At 44.3% G+C, this 22,094-nt stretch overlaps 1 protein-coding gene across 1 annotated transcript in view; it reads right to left on the bottom strand.

Annotated features, from left to right (window-relative positions):
- Window positions 1-22,094, bottom strand: part of SYN2 (synapsin II) — a 215,388-nt gene that overhangs the window by 28,769 nt on the left and 164,525 nt on the right. The window contains exon 10 of the mRNA XM_069967083.1: window positions 12,455-12,604. Within this exon, the coding sequence (XP_069823184.1) occupies window positions 12,455-12,604 (150 nt within the window). The remainder of the gene's footprint in view (window positions 1-12,454; window positions 12,605-22,094) is intronic.

Here is a 22,094-nt window from a genome sequence, read left to right as displayed (position 1 = left end):
GCGCTGGTGAGGCAGGAGCCGGCATACAACACATCTTCCTGTGTCTGTGCCAGCTCCTGCCTCACCAGCGCGGCGCACGTCACAGGAGGGCAGGAGTCAGAAGATGTGCACCGCTCTGAGGGGAAGGAGCCGGCACTCACAGCATCCTCCTGGCAGCTGTCACAGACACAGGAGGATGCCGTGTGTGTCGGCTCCTTCTCCTCCAGAGCGGCGCATGTCACAGGGGAGCCGCGGGCCACATCCGGAGGTGTCAGGGGCCGGATGGGGCCCGCGGGCCGGAGGTTCCCCACCCCTGGCTTAAATTAAAAAAAGTCTGTACTGACCTCCCCCCATCACTGCACCCAAACTCCGCTGTGCTCCCCTTCCCGGTGCTGGGTTCGGCATGAGACATTGCTGCTTAGCCAATGACTGACTGAGGTCAGACACTGCTGTGCTCAGTGACTGGCTAAGAGTCAACATCTCGCCACTACGAAGTGGAGCACAACAATGACTGGGTGCCATGATAACTGAGGCTGCAGGGAGGGAGGTAAGTATTGTGTTTTTTTTTTTTTTACTTAAATCAGGGAACCTAAACTTATTTATGAAAAAATACTTTCTCACAGACAATCCCTTTAATATGAAGTTGTAACAACCATCAGTTGTACCCCATTGTCCCAGCATCAGTGCACCCCATTGTGCCACCTAACCAGTTTGACTGTGGGCCACTCATGAGAGTGCTGTCTAAGTGAACTACTGGTTTATATTTTTTAAACTCAATATAGGTACAGTATGTGGATTTTGCTGCACACCACTAGGTCGCTACTAGGGATGGTCCAAACCTGCCGAGGTTCAGGTTCGTATGAACCCGAACGCTCGGCATCAGATTCCCGGACCATCCCTAGTCGCTACCAATATAAGTAGTGCAGATGCAGGTGACAGCTGGTCTAGTGGCCCAAGAGACACTGGTGCAAAGCCTCAAGGTGTCAGGCATGAGAAGATCAGGACTGGCAGGTTGAGGCAGGTAGCGCAGGTTTAGTGGTCAGGGACAGATCAAAGTGAGACACAGGTATGCAGCAGAGTACAGGACAGTGGACAGAGACAAGGTTAGATGACAAGCCAGGGTCAAAAACAGTAATCGATCAGCATACAACAGAATGCCTTCTCTGGAGACTAGCACGCTAGAGATCTAATTGCACAGGGAGGGTGTGACTGGTAAAGCTGCATAATACACTTGGCATTAGGGCCCTATTACATGGAAAGATTCTCTTGTGAAAAATCGTTATATCATTCGAATTTAAGTGATAATTTTTCCATGTGTATGCAGGCAACGATCAAACGACTAACAAAAATTCGCTGGTATGTGGTTGATCGCATTTTTTGAGCTGACCATAAAATCATCATTAACCATTTGTAAATCTTTCAGTGTATGCAAACATCATTCATTCGTAATTATGATAGTTCATATACTTGAGTTTACAAACAATTATAATTTTGACCGTAATTGCGATTGTAACCAGCGGCTATTGTTCCATGTATTGAGGTAAATGATTTCAGGTCGTTACTAAAAGCGCTTGTTTGACACTGTGAATTGGAGAAAAAAAAATTGCTTTGTCTAAAAGGATCCTTAGATGGATAATAGCTGGGGAAGGATTTAGGAACGCTGGCCAGTTAACATGCAGAAAGGGAGCATGCATGCCTGCTATGGGCTGACCTGGCAACAGCAGCAAGTGCTAGGCAGTGAGGAGGAGTACCAAGCACACAGCATGGCAGGGGGACCCACTGGGATGAGAAGCATGACGCTAGGAAAAGACGCTGGTATTACAGCAGAACTGCTTCATTTTTTCAGAGTTTTTTGGATTTACAGCTCCCACAAGGGTTATTCTCTGATTCCCTTAAAGGCATACCCAAGACTAAATAACTAGACACATTATACATTTAGAAGTCATTAAAAGAAAACAGACAACTCTTGTGGAGACTGTAATGGCCAGAGGGTGGCAAAGTGGTAAACAGCCCACAGCACCTTAGGGGGCTCCCAAACAGTGGAGCATGTATACTGTCAATGCTCTGGTCCTCCAGGGTATTCAGGATTTTACTCTTCACTGCCCTAGATGACTGCTGTCACCCAGTCACTTAAGTCCAGGACAACCTGACTATGAACTGAATTATCAGAGAAAGTGAGTATGAAAAATTTGTAAAAAGATGTGAAAACAGGGCAACCTATGCTATTTGAAGGGGAACTCCGGATAAGGAAAATTTGTTTTCTATTAAAAGTACATTAAAAGTTATATAGATGTGTCTATACAATGTAATACAGTATCTGTACGGTTCTGCCACACTGGTAGCAGGAAGTGAAGAAAAATTGCCTCTTTGCCACTTCACATTGTCTCCTGCTCCCTCTGCTCTCCCATCTTAGGAAACAAATATTCCATGCCTCTGTCTCACATTGTATGTGTTTGCTGAGCACAGGCTGATGATGCAGACAGGTGCAGGGTGTGATGTCACAGGAGGCTTGGCTGGATCCCCCAATCCCCTGAGTGATTCACCACCTCTGACCGGCCAGAAGCAGGTGCTGCACTGATTTCTCCGATTGTGCAGAAGTGTGCTGTCAAATTAGGGCTGTGTTCACACATGTTGGAGTGTCATTGCAATACTGCAGCGTATTCACAAAAATGATGCAGTAACACAAGTAAATCATGCTAAACGGCACAGAGGATCAGAGCCAGCACTGCCAATCCCACCTGGAGAAAAAGCAAGGCATAAAGTCCTTATTGTGGGGCTCGCAAAAGGACGCTGGTTGAGATCAACCAAAACACAGCAGAGACACCATCACGTGTCTCAACGTCAGAGTATTCTAGAACATTGCCCCCTGGGAAATCAAATATGCAAAAGAACACTGCAGAGACACCATCACATGTCTCGACGTCAGTGAACTAGCCAGACCTTCCCTCCGGGAAGGAACAACCAAGCCAAAGGCGTTCTCCAGTCAAGGAAACCACCTCAGCAAGGTATCCATCCACAGACAACTGTTTCGGGGTTTTTGCCCCTCATCAGTGTGGAGTAGGTTTCTGGCTAGTGGGAGCAATGACTAGTAAGTGCATGCAAAAGGACGCTGGTTGACCTCAGGGAGATCAACCAAAACACAGCAGAGACACCATCACGTGTCTCAACGTCAGTGTATTCTAGAACATTGCCCCCTGGGAATGTGGGGCTCAACTTCAAAGATAAAAGATGCTTGATCATAATATGTGCGTGGAAATGCAAAGAAAAAAAAATTCTATATGTTCTTTACTTTATTCCAATATTAGCGTTACAGGTAGAGAATACAGCGTGCTGTGTGTGGGTGGGACAACAATGAAATGATAAAGTAATGCAAATAATTCTGTAACACAATGAAACAGCAATGTGTGAACACAGCCTAGATGTTCTGCAATTGATTTGGGTGGGGAATGGGCAGGGTGGGGGACTGTGATGAACAGCTGAGGGAAAGCATTGCATTCTGGAACCAGTATTGCATTCTGGGAACTGCTCGACCAGGAAGTACCGAAACACAAAACAGAATAAAACCACCCCAAACAAATGGATTTTCGGTAGTTTCAAAACTGGGATAGACAGGTAAATAAATATTTTTTTAACCTCTACCTGGAGTTCCCCTTTAATGATAGTAACATCTATTTTTTGGGGTTGGGTCCTTTCTTGGGGTTTTGGGTCCTCTATAACAGCTGAGTGGCCCTTATGCAAGTGCTGCACTCTTTACATCAGTTACCAGGGCACAGTTAGTGTTACCCTGTTAACTTGAATGGTACAACAAATAAACAAATATAAAAAAAACTAAATACAGAATAATAGATAACCCCTTTTGAACTTATAAAATGATAATATCTGAAATTTAGATGACAAGATTAAAAAGAAAAAAAAAAAAGTCACTCGCTTCAAGTAACTTGTTTCCATGTGAATGCTCCAATTAAAGGGCTGATCCACTAATACTTGGTGAACCCTGTATGCGACCATTGTAAATTGTTGGACTGAAGGTGTCCATCTGGATAAATGGCAGCTGTAAGTGGATGAACCTGATCTGCAAGAATATTTGTGTTGACAACATACACAATGTGTCGCTGGCCAATTTTTATCCTTCCATCAACAAGATGTGATGGTAAACTAATCTCATTGAGGCTTCAGTCGTTTTAATCCTTGTTGTGACTACTAGGGAGAGGCAGAATGGAGGATCTGCAGCCATAAGTCTAGCGGTCTATTAGGATTTGTTGGGATCTGTCGTTCTTGTCATAGCTCCCTGATGAGAACAGAGCCTGATCATCCATCGAACATCTGCACAGTCCATGAGATGAAGGAGTATGCTGCAGAATTTTCTCCGGTCATATAGAATTTTTTTTTTTTAAATCAGTACTGATTGTAACATTGTTACAAAATCCTATTGGATGTGGAATGTGAGTGGATCTGGTGAGGATATAGATGCGAAATCCACGTCTAAATTCTCATCATATCTTTAACATGTGACCAGTGAAATATTATCAGTAAGTGAGTAACTAGTCATAATGGGATGCACTATAGTAACACCTTGAAGATAAGATAAAAGTAAAGGTAAATCCACCTGTATTAATTGACTGGCCGACAGAGCAGACAGACAGCTGACAGTCAAGCTTCTCCCTCACTAATACAATGCAGGCTTCAGAGAGATGCCTTGGGCCATACCCAGCTTTCAACTCTATTGACCTATTTCCATTAGTACAGAATGTCCCTGAATAAGGGCCCTATTCCACGGGACGATTATTGTTCGCATAATCGTTAACGATAAACGATCCAAACGACCGCTATTACGAAAGACCTGAAATCGTTCACCCATTTACATGGAAAGATAATCATTACTTATGATCGTTCTTGCGGTTGTCTTGCCGTCGCTATTGCGTTCGTCACTACTGCAAACCGCCAAACGACTTCTTATTCAATGCGAACGATTTGCGAACGAGCAACGATAAAAATAGGTCCAGGTCTTATTGAACGATTTCTCGTTCGGTCGTTAGTCGTTAACTGCTATTCAAACGAACGATTATCATTTAGTTTCGAGTGATTTAACGATAATCTGAACAATAATCGTCCAGTGGAATAGGGCCCTAAGTGTTAGTAATATCACAATCACCAGATCTTCATCCCGCCTTACTAGTGCAATACTAGTGTCAATCACTTCACAGTATGTAACATCTAACACCATGTAAAATTCCATATGTAACCACATACAGTATATAGGAGTTACACAGTGACCATGACCTTAGAGGTATGTTACAACAGGGATGTGACTACTGCCCCAAGAGCCCTGACCAATGGCAAAATAATACTAGGAAACATTAGAAGCACTATGGTTATACAGTATTGGATATACCGACTGATAAATTGGCACTCTGACCATCTAATTTATCTTACATTATGAAATTTTTGATATGTTGGATATATATATATATATATATATATATATATATATATATATATATACACACTGCCGTTCAAAAGTTTGGGGTCACATTAAAATGTCCTTATTTTTTAAGGAAAAGCACTGTACTTTTCAATGAAGATAACTTTAAACTAGTCCTAACTTTAAAGAAATACACTTTATACATTGCTAATGTGGTAAATGACTATTCTAGCTGCAAATGTCTGGTTTTTGGTGCAATATCTACATAGGTGTATAGAGGCCCATTTCCAGCAACTATCACTCCAGTGTTCTAATGGTACAATGTGATTGCTCATTGGCTCAGAAGGCTAATTGATGATTAGAAAACCCTTGTGCAATCATGTTCACACATCTGAAAACAGTCTAGCTCGTTACAGAAGCTACAAAACTGACCTTCCTTTGAGCAGATTGAGTTTCTGAAGCATCACATTTGTGGGGTCAATTAAACACTCAAAATGGCCAGAAAAAGAGAACTTTCATCTCGACAGTCTATTCTTGCTCTTAGAAATGAAGGCTATTCCATGCGAGAAATTGCTAAGAAATTGAAGATTTCCTACAACGGTGTGTACTACTCCCTTCAGAGGACAGCACAAACAGGCTCTAACCAGAGTAGAAAAAGAAGTGGGAGGCCGCGTTGCACAACTAAACAAGAAGATAAGCACATTAGAGTCTCTAGTTTGAGAAACAGACGCCTCACAGGTCCCCAACTGGCATCTTCATTAAATAGTACCCGCAAAACACCAGTGTCAACATCTACAGTGAAGAGGCGGCTGCAGGATTTTGGGCTTCAGGGCAGAGTGGCAAAGAAAAAGCCATATCTGAGACTGGCCAATAAAAGAAAAAGATTAATATGGGCAAAAGAACACAGACATTGGACAGAGGAAGACTGGAAAAAAGTGTTGTGGACGGATGAATCCAAGTTTGAGGTGTTTGGATCACAAAGAAGAACGTTTGTGAGATGCAGAACAAATGAAAAGATGCTGGAAGAATGCCTGACACCATCTGTTAGGCATGGTGGAGGTAATGTGATGGTCTGGGGTAGCTTTGGTGCTGGTAAGGTGGGAGATTTGTACAGGGTAAAAGGGATTCTGAATAAGGAAGGCTATCACTCAATTTTGCAACGCCATACCATACCCAGTGGACAGCGCTTGATTGGAGCCAATTTCATCCTACAACAGGACAATGACCCTAAACACACCTCCAAATTGTGCAAGAACTATTTACAGCAGAAGCAGGCAGCTGGTATTCTATCGGTAATGGAGTGGCCAGCACAGTCACTAGATCTGAACCCCATTGAGCTGTTGTGGGAGCAGTTTGACCATATGGTACGCCAGAAGTGCCCATCCAACCAATCCAACTTGTGGGAGCTGCTTCTAGAAGCGTGGGGTGCAATTTCTCCAGCTTACCTCAACAGATTAATAGCTAGAATGCCAAAGGTGTGCAATGCTGTAATTGCTGCAAAAGGTGGATTCTTTGACGAAAGCAAAGTTTGATGTAAAAACAATGTTATTTCAAATACAAATCATTATTTCTAACCTTGTCAATGTCTTGACTCTATTTTCTATTCATTTCACAACATATGGTGGTGAAGAAGTGTGACTTTTCATGGAAAACACAAAATTGTTTGGGTGACCCCAAACTTTTGAACAATAGTGTATATATAGGCTAGAATCCCCCCATGAGAAATCTGTCCCGTTTGTCAAAACATTTCTTGAATATCCACTAGGGGGAAGCAAACAGTTATTTGTCACTAAGAGAGTGAAGAAATTGAGCAAGAATGATCTTATGTATTTGTACGGAGGTATTTTTGGTATATAACGATAGTAATTAACATGTCTGTTCTTGGCCAGTTCTTCTTTCTGTGCGACTTAAAAGGGGTAGTCTGACCAGGACCCTTTTTTTCAGAATGCCCAAGGAGGGGGTGGGTGAAAAAACAACAACCACTTACCTCTCTGGCTCCTGCATTGCCCCCTGCATTCTGCTGCTCCGATCCCCAATGTCCAGCCGCTTCCTGGTATTGAGATGAGACTTGAGATGTGACATGGCAGGCCCGCTCAGCCATTTAGCGGGTGTAGTGGTGTCTGGACTCAACCACCGAATGGCTGAGTGGGTCTGGCATGTCGCATCTCAAGTCCCATCTCAATACCAGGTTACTGGGGTTTGGAGCAGCAGAATGCAGGGAGCAGCGCTGGAGCCATGGAGTTAAGTATTTTTTTCACCCACTCCCTCCCCAGGCATTCTGGAAAAAGAGGTCCCGGCAGTCTACAGGTCCCGGTTTTCTACAGTTGCAGCTAGGTCGTACCTACTAGATCTTTCATGATCAGCTGTTAGTGGTGGTAAATATAAGTATATACAGTGCACAGGAATGGGAGCAGAGACCAGACTTAGAGCCCTACAGTTCCAAACACAAAGTGTGACGAGTTGGAGATAAAGGGGCCTCCCGGCGAGGAGCCATAAGGGGGGGTCTCTGCGGCCACAACAGTTAGTGGGGTTTTTAGTTGGAAGGAGTAGTTAAGCTCAAGTGTAGTTGTAGTGGTAATTAGGTACAGGCTAGCTAAGATGGCCACCGGCAGAGGGTGGGGGAGGGGGAACAGGTATCGCCTTTGTGTAGAGACAAAGGGGTCATTAGTATGTGGAGGGAATACTTGGGGGAGATAGTGAGCTGAGCTAGGTGGTAAAGGGCAGGGTTTTAGAGTATGAAAGGACAGGTATTTTGGCCAGAGACACAGCACTTTTCCAGATCCCACCCTTGTTGTTTATTGTATTTATTGTGTTTATTTGTCTGTTTGGTTGTACTGAATTTTCTATTGTTAGGCGGAAAGGTCAGCCAAGGTTTTGCACTTTAGGTTAGGGGCCTCATTGACAGGGACAGTTCTCCTTTACAGGAGCGCTGCTGCCAATGGGGGAGAGCAGGTCTGGTCTGGGCTACCCTCAGTAGATAGTCGTTCGTAGTTTCCTGGCCGTAAGGGCGTGATTTGCGGCAGGCCTCCCCGTGTTATGTTTACGATGTGTTGGTGGCAGCAGAGGGGCTTGTGTCACCCCTTATTTCTGCCAATCAACGTGCAGATATAAAGAAAAAGGTATACATTTATTTTAATAAAGTCATATTACAATGTAATATACCTTTATGTAATGTAATGTAATATATAGTAATGTATTATTACTAACATAGCAATATATCACTGAAGCTAACAAGGAATAAAAGTAGATGGTGAAGAGGAGGTTAAAGAGAGCTACTGAATGGTAATACTACCGTACTTGTGAAATGTTTGGATGAGGAGCATCCCCTAGTGGTGAGACATGCTCTGAATTCTACACCTTTCACACATGGCAAAACAGCAGCCGTTCTGTGACACGCCCGTGTCACAGAATGGCACTGTCTGTGATGTTCAACCCGGCCGATACCGCAGTATCGGCCAGGTGAACATTACTTCAACTTAATTTGAATGCAGGCACATTCAGGTGTGCCTTCACTCCAATTAGCCGGGAGCCGCACTTTACATTGTCTGCACAGTCTATTCCGTGCAACTGCTGTTCACTGAAGAGTGGCCGCATAAAATAGACATGGCAGTTTTCTCTGTGGCCACATGGATTCCAAGGGGTTAATGTGATCAGCTGCTGTGATTAAACAATGGCAGTTGTTGCAAACCTGATAAAAGAAATACATTTTGTGAACTTGGCCTTAGGGTGCGTTAACACCTACATGATCCACAGCAGATTTGATGCTGTGTTCAGTCATTTAGTTACATTGAAATTTGCGCCATCAAATCTGCTGCAGATCCTGTACGTATGAACGCACCCTTAGGCCTCGTTCACACCATATTGTCACACTGTACTAAATCAAAGGGCAGCAATGATGTCTAAGAAAACATAAATCTTACACTGAGAGCCACAGTGCCCCCATAAGAGTGACAGTCACAGTGCCTACATAACCGCTAAGGACACAATGGAGGAGATTTATCACACATGGTGTAAAGTGAAACTGGCTCAGTTGCCCCTAGCAACCAATCAGATTCCACTTTTCATTCCTCACAGACTCTTTGGAAAATGAAAGGAGGAATCTGATTGGTTGCTAGGGGGCAACTGAGCCAGTTTCACTTTACACCATATTTGATAAATGTCCCCCAATATCCTCATAACAACGAAAGCGACCGGGCTCCAATAACAGCGGCTGCCACAAAAATGTCACAAATATGTGACAGCCAGTGACACATAGTAATAGTAGCAACAATGTCGGAGAAATAAATGAAAGCCACAGTGCCACCCCCCAATAAGAGCGCCAGCTCCAGTGCTCCCCATAACAGTGACAGCCATTACGCCCCTATAAAATTAACTATCACAGTACCTTCATAACATTGATAGTCTGAGCTCATTGCTTTACAACAGATGCTACAACATTTATTCATTAGCATTAACTCCTATGAAATTGTCCCCTGGTATATGTGCATCAGATACATAGACATCAGATTGAAGAATATGTTTGTTTATTCTGTTGTTACCCTTATGTTATTATTGCCCGTTCGCAGAAAGCCTGATATATAGCTCAGTTTTTAACGTAGGCTAAAAGCGCCACCTAGTGGTCATCATCTATATAACTTATTTACAGTACTATATAATAAATAAATCTTGTCATTAAAAGGTGAATTATCAGTGTGTTCTTTTTGTCCAATTCACTGTTTCCCGCTTCATTGTTTTACATACAGAGAAATGTGGTCAACCACAATTATGTGTATGTAAAAAAAAACATCAACAAAAAAACATACAAGTTGCAATGTTTTTTTCTTGTATAATGTAAGTCAATAGGAAATAGATTCTGCTGTATGGCATATGGCAAACAAAAAAAAACAGTGTGAAGCCTGGCTTATTTCACATTACTTATTCAGTAAATTATCAATGCAGAACTAGCTAACACCACATGCCTACCTCTAAGAGCAGTAGATCACAGACCCTGTAGATCTGTATTGTCATGCATCCTCACCTGATAGTTCATCCATACAACCACCACTAGTTATTATGAAGGTAATATTAACACTGGAAAAATGGAAAAAAAAAACACTCCTAAAAAGAAACTCTACAAAAGGGGAGTCTGATGGAGGAGCTGAGGCCAGGTTCACATGGCAGATATTTTTGTATATATTATGCGCCTCAGTTCATGCTGCAATGAGTGCAATGCACGACCATTGATTTATTTTTTTTTTTTTACGACCATTGATTTTAATGGAAATTTGTGCATTGTGGTGTATACATTTGTTAATGCCCATTTTAAACATACTGGGGTAAATACCATGTCACGTGTCAGTTCTGAGCGTATTCCTCACTCAAGATGCAGAACACTATTGAAAGGAACTAATCTGTGTCCACAACCACAATTAAAAACACGGCCCAAAGTGTCTACATGTCAGAAATCTGAAGCTAGCTTAATTTCTGCCAGTGGGATAAATATGTTGTGTGAACATACCCTTAGGTTAATTGTATACCAAAGCCATTGTATTTGCATACAGGTGCCTTGCCTTAATTAAAGGGGTATTCTATCCCCAGAAAAAATGTAAACTATACTCACCTGTCCCTGTCTGATCCGATGTCTCCTGGTCCACACCACTGCTTCTAAGCTTCTCTGACACACTGACCCCACAGGAATTGCCTATTCAGCTGATCATTGAAGGCAAGGATGTCCCACCCTAGTTATGATTTGGGCAAACTGCATCAGTGAGGGGGGCGGGCAGGTGGGTATGGCTTATATTTTATCTTTACTGTAACATGAGGCATTAAAAAGGCTTACAGGCTCAGAGAAGTCTGTCCATTTGTAAAATCCGTCAGCCGGCAGGGGCCGGGGGGAATTTGATGATGAGTACGCACTTAGCTCTTCCCGTGCAGCGGGACAGGCCTCAGGACCCCCACCAAAAGTCATTTTCTCCAGAGTTGTGTTGATGTCACAACTCGGGAGAAAATGCCTGTCCTGGCTGATAGACTGGCCGCTCAGCCAGTAATTGACTGGAGCAGCGTCCCACCCCAGTCACTGACTGGCTGAGCAGCCAGTCCATCAGCCGGGTCATGACGTGTACACCATGGAGGTCCCAGAGCCCAGTGGGGGTCCTGAGGCCGATTCTGCCACTCACTACAGACACAAAGAAAGGTAGGTTTGTACTTGTTATCAAATTCCTCCCTGCTGGCTGTCGGATTTTGAAAATGCCCATACTTCTGCTTTAATTTTGATAACCTATAATTAGAAAACGCCATCAATAGGAGATTTACAGGGATCGGACTCCCAGGACCTCCTCCACTCAGCTGATTGAAGGGACTGTGACACTCAGGCCAATGCTGTACAGTATCTGTACCTGACACTATAATCCGTCCCTCTCACTTTAATGCACCAGGCACAGCTGCTAAGGTGCCAAGCCTGACAAACAACGTGAAGGCCACAGAGCATGCCTAAGTACCACAACCCCTTCAATCTGCTGATCACAGGAGAGTCTGGAGTCAGGCCCCACCAATCTCATGTTGATGGCACTTGGTGGGGGCCGTTCTGAGTACTGTTATAGAGCCCTATGATTTATAGATATGCCCTTTTATTGACTCTCTCTATGTTGCTATTTTCTGCCAGTTGTTCTAGGTGCTTATTTCTCCCTATGACATTCAATGGGATATAACCTTAGAGAATATGTGAAATGTTATTCCTATATAAATAGTCACCTCCTTTGGATGAATGGAGCAGGTTGTGTTCTCTTAAAAGACTAGATGGACACTTTATATATTATAATGGGAGAACGAAAACATTTCCTTAAAATAAAGCACATTACTGGCTGCAATGCTAAAGCCATTAGCCTGATGGAAAGCATAATAGGGAAGCCATAGGAGCCTTTCTAACTCTGTATTTGCCTTTTATGTGTTAATACTTTGCAAATTCCACATTTGGATTTTATAGCATCTACAGACGGCTGCTTCTTGTATAATAACATTAGGACACGGACATGGTGTTCATTGATAGTGAGACGTTTGTCCATGGTAAAGGCCTACCTGTGGCTGTGTGGTCGCTGTTGGTCTCTGTGGGGAAGGAATTGGAGTTTTTGACAGAACATAATTCATCTTGGTTACAACCAAATCAGCTATTTGCTGTCGATCCTCCGCCTGGTGCTCTCCTATCACTGGCATTGTACAATCCATGACCTAAAAGAAAACACAATAAGCCATTTCTATCAGATGAGGTTTCTCAATAGCAATATAGGTATTACATATTCTACCTGCATTGCTTCTACTTATAAAATTTTAAGTACCTTAAAGGGGTAATCTGGCGGAATTTTTTTTTCAAATCAACTACTATCAGAAAGTTCTATAGATTTGTAATTTACTATTTAAAAATCTCCAGTCTTCTAATACTTATCAGCTGCTGTATGTCCCGCAGGAAGTGGTATATTCTTTCCAGTCTGACATGTTGCTCTCTATTGCCCCCCTTTGTCCATGTCAGGAATTTTCAAGAGCAGCAGAGGTTTTTATGTGGATTTGCTAAAGCTCTGGACAATTCCTGACAGAGAGAGGTGGCAGCAGAGAGCACTGTGTCAAACTGGAAAGAAAACACCACTTCCTGCAGGACATACGGCAGCTGATAAGTACTGGAAAGCATGAGATTTTTACATAGAAGTAATTTACAAATTAGTATAACTTTCTGACACCAGTTGTAAAAACAATGTTTTCACCGGAGTACTACTAGAGGCTACTTTTGGGTAGTGTACCTCTTGGTGAGAGATCAATAACTGATAGACATTCCTCTAGAATGGACTCAAAGACATTTTGCCCATTAGACATCATTAGACTGAGGGAAGCAAAATGGTTGGTTTGACAAATTGCAGACATACAGGCTCCAGGTGGCCCTGCAGTAGTGTTGTGAACGAGAAACCTGGACTGCTATGGACTGGAACCATATTGTTTTTAATGATGAATCCAGGCTCTTTTTGGGATCAGGTTCAAATATGAAGGCTTTGTGGGGAGCACTTCAATCCTGCCTTTGCTGTGGAGTGACACACTGCCCCCTGCTGTTGATCTTGAGGCCATCGTATCTGACAGTCTGTCACCCCTAGTAGTGATACAAGGGACACCATGGCCTGTCCCACACGTCCGTGGCTGGTTTTACACTCAGGAAACACAGATCAGGAAGCCTTTCAAAAGGCTTCAGGAAGCCATCAGTGTTTCCTGGCCATAAAAACAGAGGAGTAAAAAAAGACAAAAACAAAACAAAAACGTACTCACCTGCTGCCAGCCGCAGTGGTGTCCTCCTCAGCTTTCTCGTGCACCGCAACGCTGGGGGGAGGTAGCACCCTCTTGTGGCTGGAGGTATAATGCTGCCTCTGGCCACAAGAGTGATTGACAGAGTTGGGAACCAATGGCTACTTAAATGTCACATACATGCTCCTGATTAGGAATGCATACAGTTAAAGGGCCAGCGTCAGCACCCGGCGGCAGTTGCTCGCTCCCATGCAATGTACCACTTTGCTTAGTGACATTTTTTCCTACTCGTCGGCACTGGCGTGTACATCCCAGTGGCGCTGTCCATTTTTCAAACGGATGTGCAATTCCTGCCATCTGTGACTTTTTAATTTGCAATTTAGCCCTCTCTATGCATTGGGGGCCCCATATCCCCCTCCCCTTGGTGATGTGGCCAGACTTGATTCTGATAGAGGCATGTCACCCAGGGTAGAGGATATCGCAGCACTAAGGGCGATGAGTCCGTCTCCATTGCATAGCGCATGCCAAATTGCAAATTAAGAAAACAGCACAGAAGGCAGGAACTGGGTGATGGTTTGAAAAATGGTCCGATCCATGGGTATATACACACCGGCGCTGACCAGGTAATATAAAAAAAACAAAAATTCACTAAGCAAAGCGGAACATTCCCTTTAACCAATGCACATCCCAGGCAGATGGTCTCTAGATATGTAAGTGTGTTTTACATTGTTAATGTATTTTAATTACTATGAAAACCTTGTATCTGTCCCCTGTCGGTCAGAAAAGCATATAAGGGAGCAACATGGAGACAAGTTACAGACTATTCACCTTTTCTTCCCTTATTTCTATTACTGTTGCAGAATGTTTCTGGTCTAACAGCAGAGGGCAGAGCATTGTCCTCAGCCGCGACTGACAGTTTTATGAAGAAGGTAGAATAAGGGCTTTTCGTACTTTCATTGTAAAAAAAACTGTGCAAATACACAGTTACTAATTTATTTGTGTTTTTTATATTCATAGGTTGAACTTTGAACTTGATAGACTCGATTGTCTTTTTTTTTTCTTTTTGCAACCTTATCAATCATATGAGCATGACTTGTTTTGCATGTCACAGCTAGTCTCTATTAATTCCGGTGCAATTATACATTTTTTCTTTTACATTTTCTTTAATAACGCTACAATTCTATATAACTTTAAAGGGAACCAATCAGCACAATATGGTTCCCTGTAGCACGGTATAGAGCTAGTTTGCAGCTCGAAGAGCATACCAGCTGCAGCAGTAGCTTTTTAAAGGTGAAAAAGAAATTTTATTATGCTGCATGAGGCAGGGAGAGGGGCGACAACTAGTCATCTGGGCAGGGAGCCGCCCATGACTAGTCACGGCTCTCTGCCTGTCAGTGTGCAGTGCGGGGATGATTGAAAGGCAGAAAGGCCACTAACTAGTCTCTATGCCTGTCAATCATCCCCGTACTGTGCGCTGACACGGGTGGCTCCCTGCTCAGATGACCAGTTGCCTCCCCTCTCCCTGCGGCAGCTCGCAGCCCCCTTCTGTGCAGCCGAGGTTTGTATACTCCAGGAGGTATACAGTAGCTCTATACTGTGCTGCAGGGAACCATATCAGCACAATTGTGCTGATTGGTTCCCTTTAAAGAAATGTAAAACAAAAAAACGATGTATTCACAGGAATACCCCTTTAAGCAATATCTTTGAAGTCCAGTTTTATATCTGAAATGTTGTTACTGTTAACTCATTAGCGGCACAGGCATGTTTACTTTTATCATTTACTTGTAGCCACACTACATGTCCGTCTGGGCTGAAAACAATAGCCAAGTTGTATAGTACATCTTAGGGTCCTATTTTAGTTTTTGTAATGTCTACCAGGATGCCAGTAATAGGGTTATGTACGGGGCACGGGCTGCGATCCTTATATAGTAAATATATGATTAAAGTGAACTTTACAACAATACCCAGTGGTTATAGGTGTAAATATGGGTGATATATATATATAAAACCAATCATTTAAGCCCGATTTAGAAGTGATTTGTGTTAATGTGGGAAGTAGTAAATAATGTTATTATATATACATAAGGATGTATAGGCTATTATTGGAAACGGTCTATTTATATTCTACAAATAGACTGTGTTTTTGAGGTGAGATCGGGTAGGAGGCCCCATAAACACTAATGTGATCGTCTGCCATGCAACTATAAACAGTAATGTGACAAGTCTATAAGTCTACTTAGACTTTATTCACGTTTTCTGCTGTTGAAGAGTTTTATTCAAATAAATCAGGATTTGGGGCTGTATGATGGATGCTTGAATGTGGCCATATTACTGCGATCTTTGCCTGTACAGTTATGGTTGGCGAAGCCGATGCAAAACACGTTGGCGCAATATAAAAATAGGTTACTACTATTATTAGTAATATTATAATTATTATAGCACAATTCTGTGTACTGCTAGAGGGGAAACCACAGGAATTCCCTCACCTCACCACACTGACCTATATTTGGAAAGGCGGGAAGTAACACAGGTAATATATTATGGGAAACCAGTTATTGCTCTCAGACTCTCACAGGCAAAAAAAAGCAATATTACTAAAAGCTACACTATATTACATGTCTATGAAACTAAGCCCATCACATATTTACAATGAATTATATGAAGACAATGTAGTTTGATTGGTCCTAGATCTAATAAAATAATTTTTTTTTGTAAAAAAAAGATTATTTAACTCTGGAGACTAACTGCTGCCACCAACATTTGTGTCGGGAACTGCAGGGCTGTCTAAGCCCTGCAGCCCTTGACCCTCAACTCTGATCAAGCACTACCACACAGCGCTATACAGAGCAAGGTCCCATTTCCCCAGTGTACTGTATTTTCTTATATACAGTACCCATGGTAGGGGGCTGCCTAATAATAAGGCTTTGGTTGGCAGCCTCTGCACTGCGAGTAGTGACTGCTATTATTACTAGCAGTTCTAGCTGAGTGAGTAGTGACAGTCACCACTCACTATGTACAGGCTGCTGCTCTGAGCAATCCTGTCAGGCAGCCTCCCGCTGGTACTGTATAAGAGAATACAGATAGGTCAGCTCTTACCCCTTGCTGCTGCCATTCAACAGAAATGGCTATGTAAATATGTAAATAATATATAAATATATATTTCATCCAAATGCAGTGGGCATTAGTGAGACACCTAGTGGCTGATTTTTCAGACTGATGACCTAAATACAGGATAGGACATCAATCACTGATCGTCAGGGTGGTGTCATCCTAACTGATCAGCTGTGCGGATCTGCACTACACAGACCTAAAGCAGTTGGCTTCATTCATTGTATAGTGGCCGGTCCGGGTTACTTCAGCTCAGATTTGGTTATGTGCACTTATGCATCACCACCGCTACACTGTGAACTGAGCAGGCTGCTTTTGTACCCATTCACTGCTTAGTGCTGGGATCTGGCACCCAACCAATCAGTGATTGATGACATATCCAGTTTTGCCCTGGAAAACCTGTTTCAATAATTTACATATTATGCTATTGGAGCATTACACAATCCCTTGGCATACATACAGTCTAGGTTGACTCATTCAAATTCAAAGTCACCTGAAGCCTTAATATCTATATCATAAAAATCAAAGTCTGTCTGTCTGTCTGTCCCATATAGACTTCCAAACGCCTGAACTGTTTGACCCCAAATTTGGCACACAGATACATTGGGTGCCCGGGAAAGTTTTAGCGAAGGTCCCATCCCCGCCAGATGTACAGGAGGGGAGAGGGAGGGGAAAAAAAGAGCGGCGCCCCATAGAGATGAATTGGAAAATCTCCACACTGCACACAGGAGATATAATTAGCTGCAGCTGCCCAGAGAAAACGGCAGTTGGAAGCCTTAGCAACCAATAGGATTACTGCTTTTATTTTCACAGGAAGTTGTGGTTGCTAGGGAAGCTGCCTCACAATAGATCCACAGAAATAACTGGTAGACCCCCTACTCCATCTATACAGTACATGTATACAGGACCCCCTACTTCATCTATACAGTACATGTATACAGGACCCCCTACTCCATCTATACAGTACATGTATACAGGAGCCCCTACTCCATCTGTACAGGTATATAGGGCAGTATTACCAGCTGCTGCTGCCCTAAGCACTAAACCTGAGGATGTCCCATCCTCACTCACCAATTAGCATCAGGACTGGTAGGTAATAGCTCCACACGTCACATTTAACACCGCCACACCAGACCTGACCAAAACCACCACACCAGACCTGACCAATACCGCCATACTGTGACTGGATAACACTGCCACACCAGACCTGACCAATACTGCCATACTGCAACTGGATAACACTGCCATACCAAACCTGACCAATACCGCCATACTCTGACTGGATAACATTGTCATACCAGACCTGACCAAAACCGCCATACTGTCAATGGATAACACAGCCAGACCTGACCAATACCGCCATACTGTGACTGGATAACACGGCCATACCAGACCTGACCAATACAGGGCTCCAGATGGCGACCAAAATGGTCGCCAATGCGACTGACATTTTGCAAATGGCGCCCAGATTTATTAATCTGGGCGCCATTTGCGACTGGCCCCGGCGGCGGCGCGCTGTCTCTTTAAGATGCGCGGCTGATGCCCGGCTGATGCGCGGCTGCCGGGGGTGTACCGTCCTATCCCCGGCAGCGCGGCGCATCAGTGAGCTGCCTGGGGCCCTGACTTCCGGCACAGGAAGCGCGCGTCAGAGACGCTTCCTGTGTCAGAAGTCACAGCCCCGGCGTACAGAGAGCTCACTGATGCGCCGCGCTGCCGGGGATAGGACGGTACACCCCCGGCAGCCACGCATCAGCCGGGGACAGCGTCCGAAGAAGAAGAGGATCGCCAAGGGAGCGGGTTGTCAGGTGAGTTTGTGTGTTTGTTTTTTTTAAATATTGCTTAGCATAGAGGAAAGGGGGGGGGGCATCTATAATGGGGGGAGAAGAGGGGCCATCTTCAAGGGGGGGAGAGGGGGCCATCTATAAGGGGAGGGGGTATCTATAAGGGGGGGAGAAGAGGGGGCATCTATAATGGGGGGGGAGAGGGGGCATCTATAAGGGGAGGGGGTATCTATAAGGGGGGGAAAGGGGGCATCTATAAGGGGAGGGGGTATCTATAAGGGGGGGAGAAGAGGGGGCATCTATAATGGGGGGGGAGGAGGGGGCATCTATAATGGGGGGGAGGAGGGGGCATCTATAATGGGGGGGAGGAGGGGGCATCTATAATGGGGGGGAGGAGGGGGCATCTATAATGGGGGGGAGGAGGGGGCATCTATAAGGGGAGGGGGTATCTATAATGGGGGGGGGGGGAGAGGGGGCATCTATAATGGGGGGGGAGGAGGGGGCATCTATAATGGGGGTAGAGAGGGTCATCTATAAGGGGAGGGGGTATCTATAAGGGACGGAGAAGAGGGGGCATCTATAATGGGGGTAGAGGGGGTCATCTATAAGGGGAGGGGGTCATCTATAAGGGGAGGGGGCCATCTATAAGTGTAGGGCAAACTGGCTGCAGACACTGGGAGATAGATATATGCACAATTATCATTATCAGGGCCCCTCAGGTGTCTGTATTGTAGGGGGTCCCTTGCATTAGTCACTAGGTGAGAGATATATCTATCTATATACACATCTTGTGGGGGGTCACTATGGCTGCAGTCAGAAGTCTAGCTCAGTATGTATAGACTGTTGCAAGCTTTTAAAGGGAACCTGTCACCCCCGGTGCCGGGGTGACAGGCTCCCAACCCCCCGTTAGAACCCCCTATACTCACCTCATCGCGCCGGGTCCCGCTTCTGGAGGTGGTCAGGTCACGGAGATCTCAGCCGCTGCAGCCCGGCGCGCACACTGAGAGATGAGTCCAACGCTCATAGAGAATGACGGAGCACTGGACTCTCCCATCATTCTCTATGAGCGTTGGACTCATCTCTCAGCGCACGCCGGGCTGCAGCGGCTGAGATCTCCGTGACCCGACCATCTTCAGAAGCGGGACCCGGCGCGATGAGTTGAGTATAGGGGGGTTGGGAGCCTGTCACCCCGGCACGGGGGTCGACAGGTTCCCTTTAAGTTCAAGTTCAGAAGAGTAAGCCTCATTAAAAGGCTAGCCAAGTGAAGCTGAAGTACTGAGTCAGACTGGATATGGTTGTCAAGTTGCAAGTTTCCATGTTGAACGTTTTCAAACTAAGAAAAGAGAGAATCTAAAGGAGGAGGAGGAGGAGGAGGAGTATGCTGCCGCGGCCTCTGCACACAGTAAGTCCCATTTAACATAACATTAATTTTACATGGTTTAAAATGTTGGCGACCAAATATTCTATTTGGCGCCTAAATTTTTCAGGTTAGGAGCCAATGGCTCCTAGGTAAATTTTTTAGTCTGGAGCCCTGCAATACCACCAAACTGTGACTGGATAACTCTGCCATTCCAGACCTGACCAATACGGCCACACTGTGACTGGATAACACTTCCATACCACACCTGACCAATACGGCCACACTGTGACTGGATAACACTGCTATACCAGACCTGACCAATACCGCCATACTGTGACTTGATAACACCGCCATACCAGACCTGACCAATACCACCATACTGTGACTGGATAACACCACCACACCTGACCAATACCGCCATACTGTGACTGGATAACACCGCCATACCAGACCTGACCAATACCGACACACTGTGACTGGATAACACCGCCATACCAGACCTGACCAATACCGCCATACAGTGACTGGATAACACCGCTATACCAGACCTTACCAATACCTCCATACTGTGACTGGATGAATCTGCCATACCAGACCTGACCAATACCACCATACTGTGACTGGATAACACAGCCATACCAGACCTGACCAATACCGCCATACTGTGACTGGATAACACTGCCATATCAGACCTGACCAATACCGCCATACTGTAACTTGATAACACTGCCATACCAGACCTGACCAATACCACCATACTGTGACTGGATAACACTGCCACAGCACCTCCACCAACTCTATACTACAGGTATACAGAACCCCAAACTATACACTACAGGTATACAGGACCCCCGAACTATATACTTCAGGTATACAAGACCTCCATCAACTCTATACTACAGGTATACAGCACCTCCACCAACTCTATACTACAGGTATACAGGACCCTCTATACACACTGACACTTTATACTCGGGCAGCGCCGGGTACATTTTCTAGTATCTTTATAATGTCAATTTTATTAAAAGCAAATATATTTACATGTAACACTGTGTTCCAATATATGAGCTGTGCCAAGGTGCCATATTGTGTCCACAAAGCCAGAGAGAGTGTGGATTGTTCAGTGTAAAAGCAAGATGTATTGTATTAATATGTTATATCCTATGTTGTTACCATTTGTTTTGTGCGGATTATACATCACTTTACAGAGGCTGAGGTGTTATTACTGTAATAAAAGATCATTTCCTGCTCTAAATAATCCACTGCTAGCAATATGCTATGTATTTAGATTGTTTAATCAATAATGTCAGCTATTAGCTTTATTATTGTGCTTTATTATACTTCCTTGTGCAACTGTTTAATCTGGACAGCTCAATGTATTTTAAAGGGGTACTTCGGCTGGGAAAAAAAAAATTCTTTCATCATTCTTTCATCAACTGGTGTCAGTAAGTAGATAGATTTGCATCTTGCTGTGTTAGGCTACGTTCACACAAGGTATATTTTCGTAAAACCACATCCGTTGTACAACGGCTGTGATTATTACGAAAATATACGTTACCTTGTTGTCTGTGGGATCCCGGCTGGAGCGTATACACATAGTATATGCTGCAGCCGGGATCCCTAGCAGCGCCGCAAACAACTGACATGTCATTTTTCTGCGGCCGCTATTCAATGATCATGTGCAGTCGGAAGTTCTGATTCGGGTGCGCACGGATGCGCCCGTATCAGAACTCTGCGGCTGTAAAGATCATTTGAAAAGAATGATCTGTTCAGAGACTGCCCGTTCCTGCAGGACATACGACAGCTGATAAGTACTGGAAGACTTGAGATTTTTTAAATAGAAGTAATTTTAATTACAAATCTATATAACTTTTTGAAACCAGATGATTTACATTTTTTTTCGGACAGAGAACCCTTTTAGGGTACAAACCCACTTGCCGGATCTGCAGCGAGTCTCCTTGCTGCGTTTTTGCAGCGAGACTCGCTGCAGATCCCAGCCCTATACTTTCATTAGCAGAGAAACTCGCAGCAGGGATGTACATCCCTGCTGCGATTTTGTCTGCAGCCCTCCCCATTAACCCCCTAGCCGCCGGACATTATACATTACCGGGTCCCCGTTCCTGCTTGCTTCGGGGCCGCCGAAGCAAGCAGGAGCGGGGACCTGGTAATGTATATCCTGCCCGCCCCC

This window comes from Dendropsophus ebraccatus, chromosome 4 (genome assembly GCF_027789765.1).
Source record: "Dendropsophus ebraccatus isolate aDenEbr1 chromosome 4, aDenEbr1.pat, whole genome shotgun sequence".
Classification (NCBI taxonomy): domain Eukaryota; kingdom Metazoa; phylum Chordata; class Amphibia; order Anura; family Hylidae; genus Dendropsophus; species Dendropsophus ebraccatus.
Note: the sequence above shows the minus strand (reverse complement) of the source record. Positions and strands in the feature narration are given on the sequence as shown.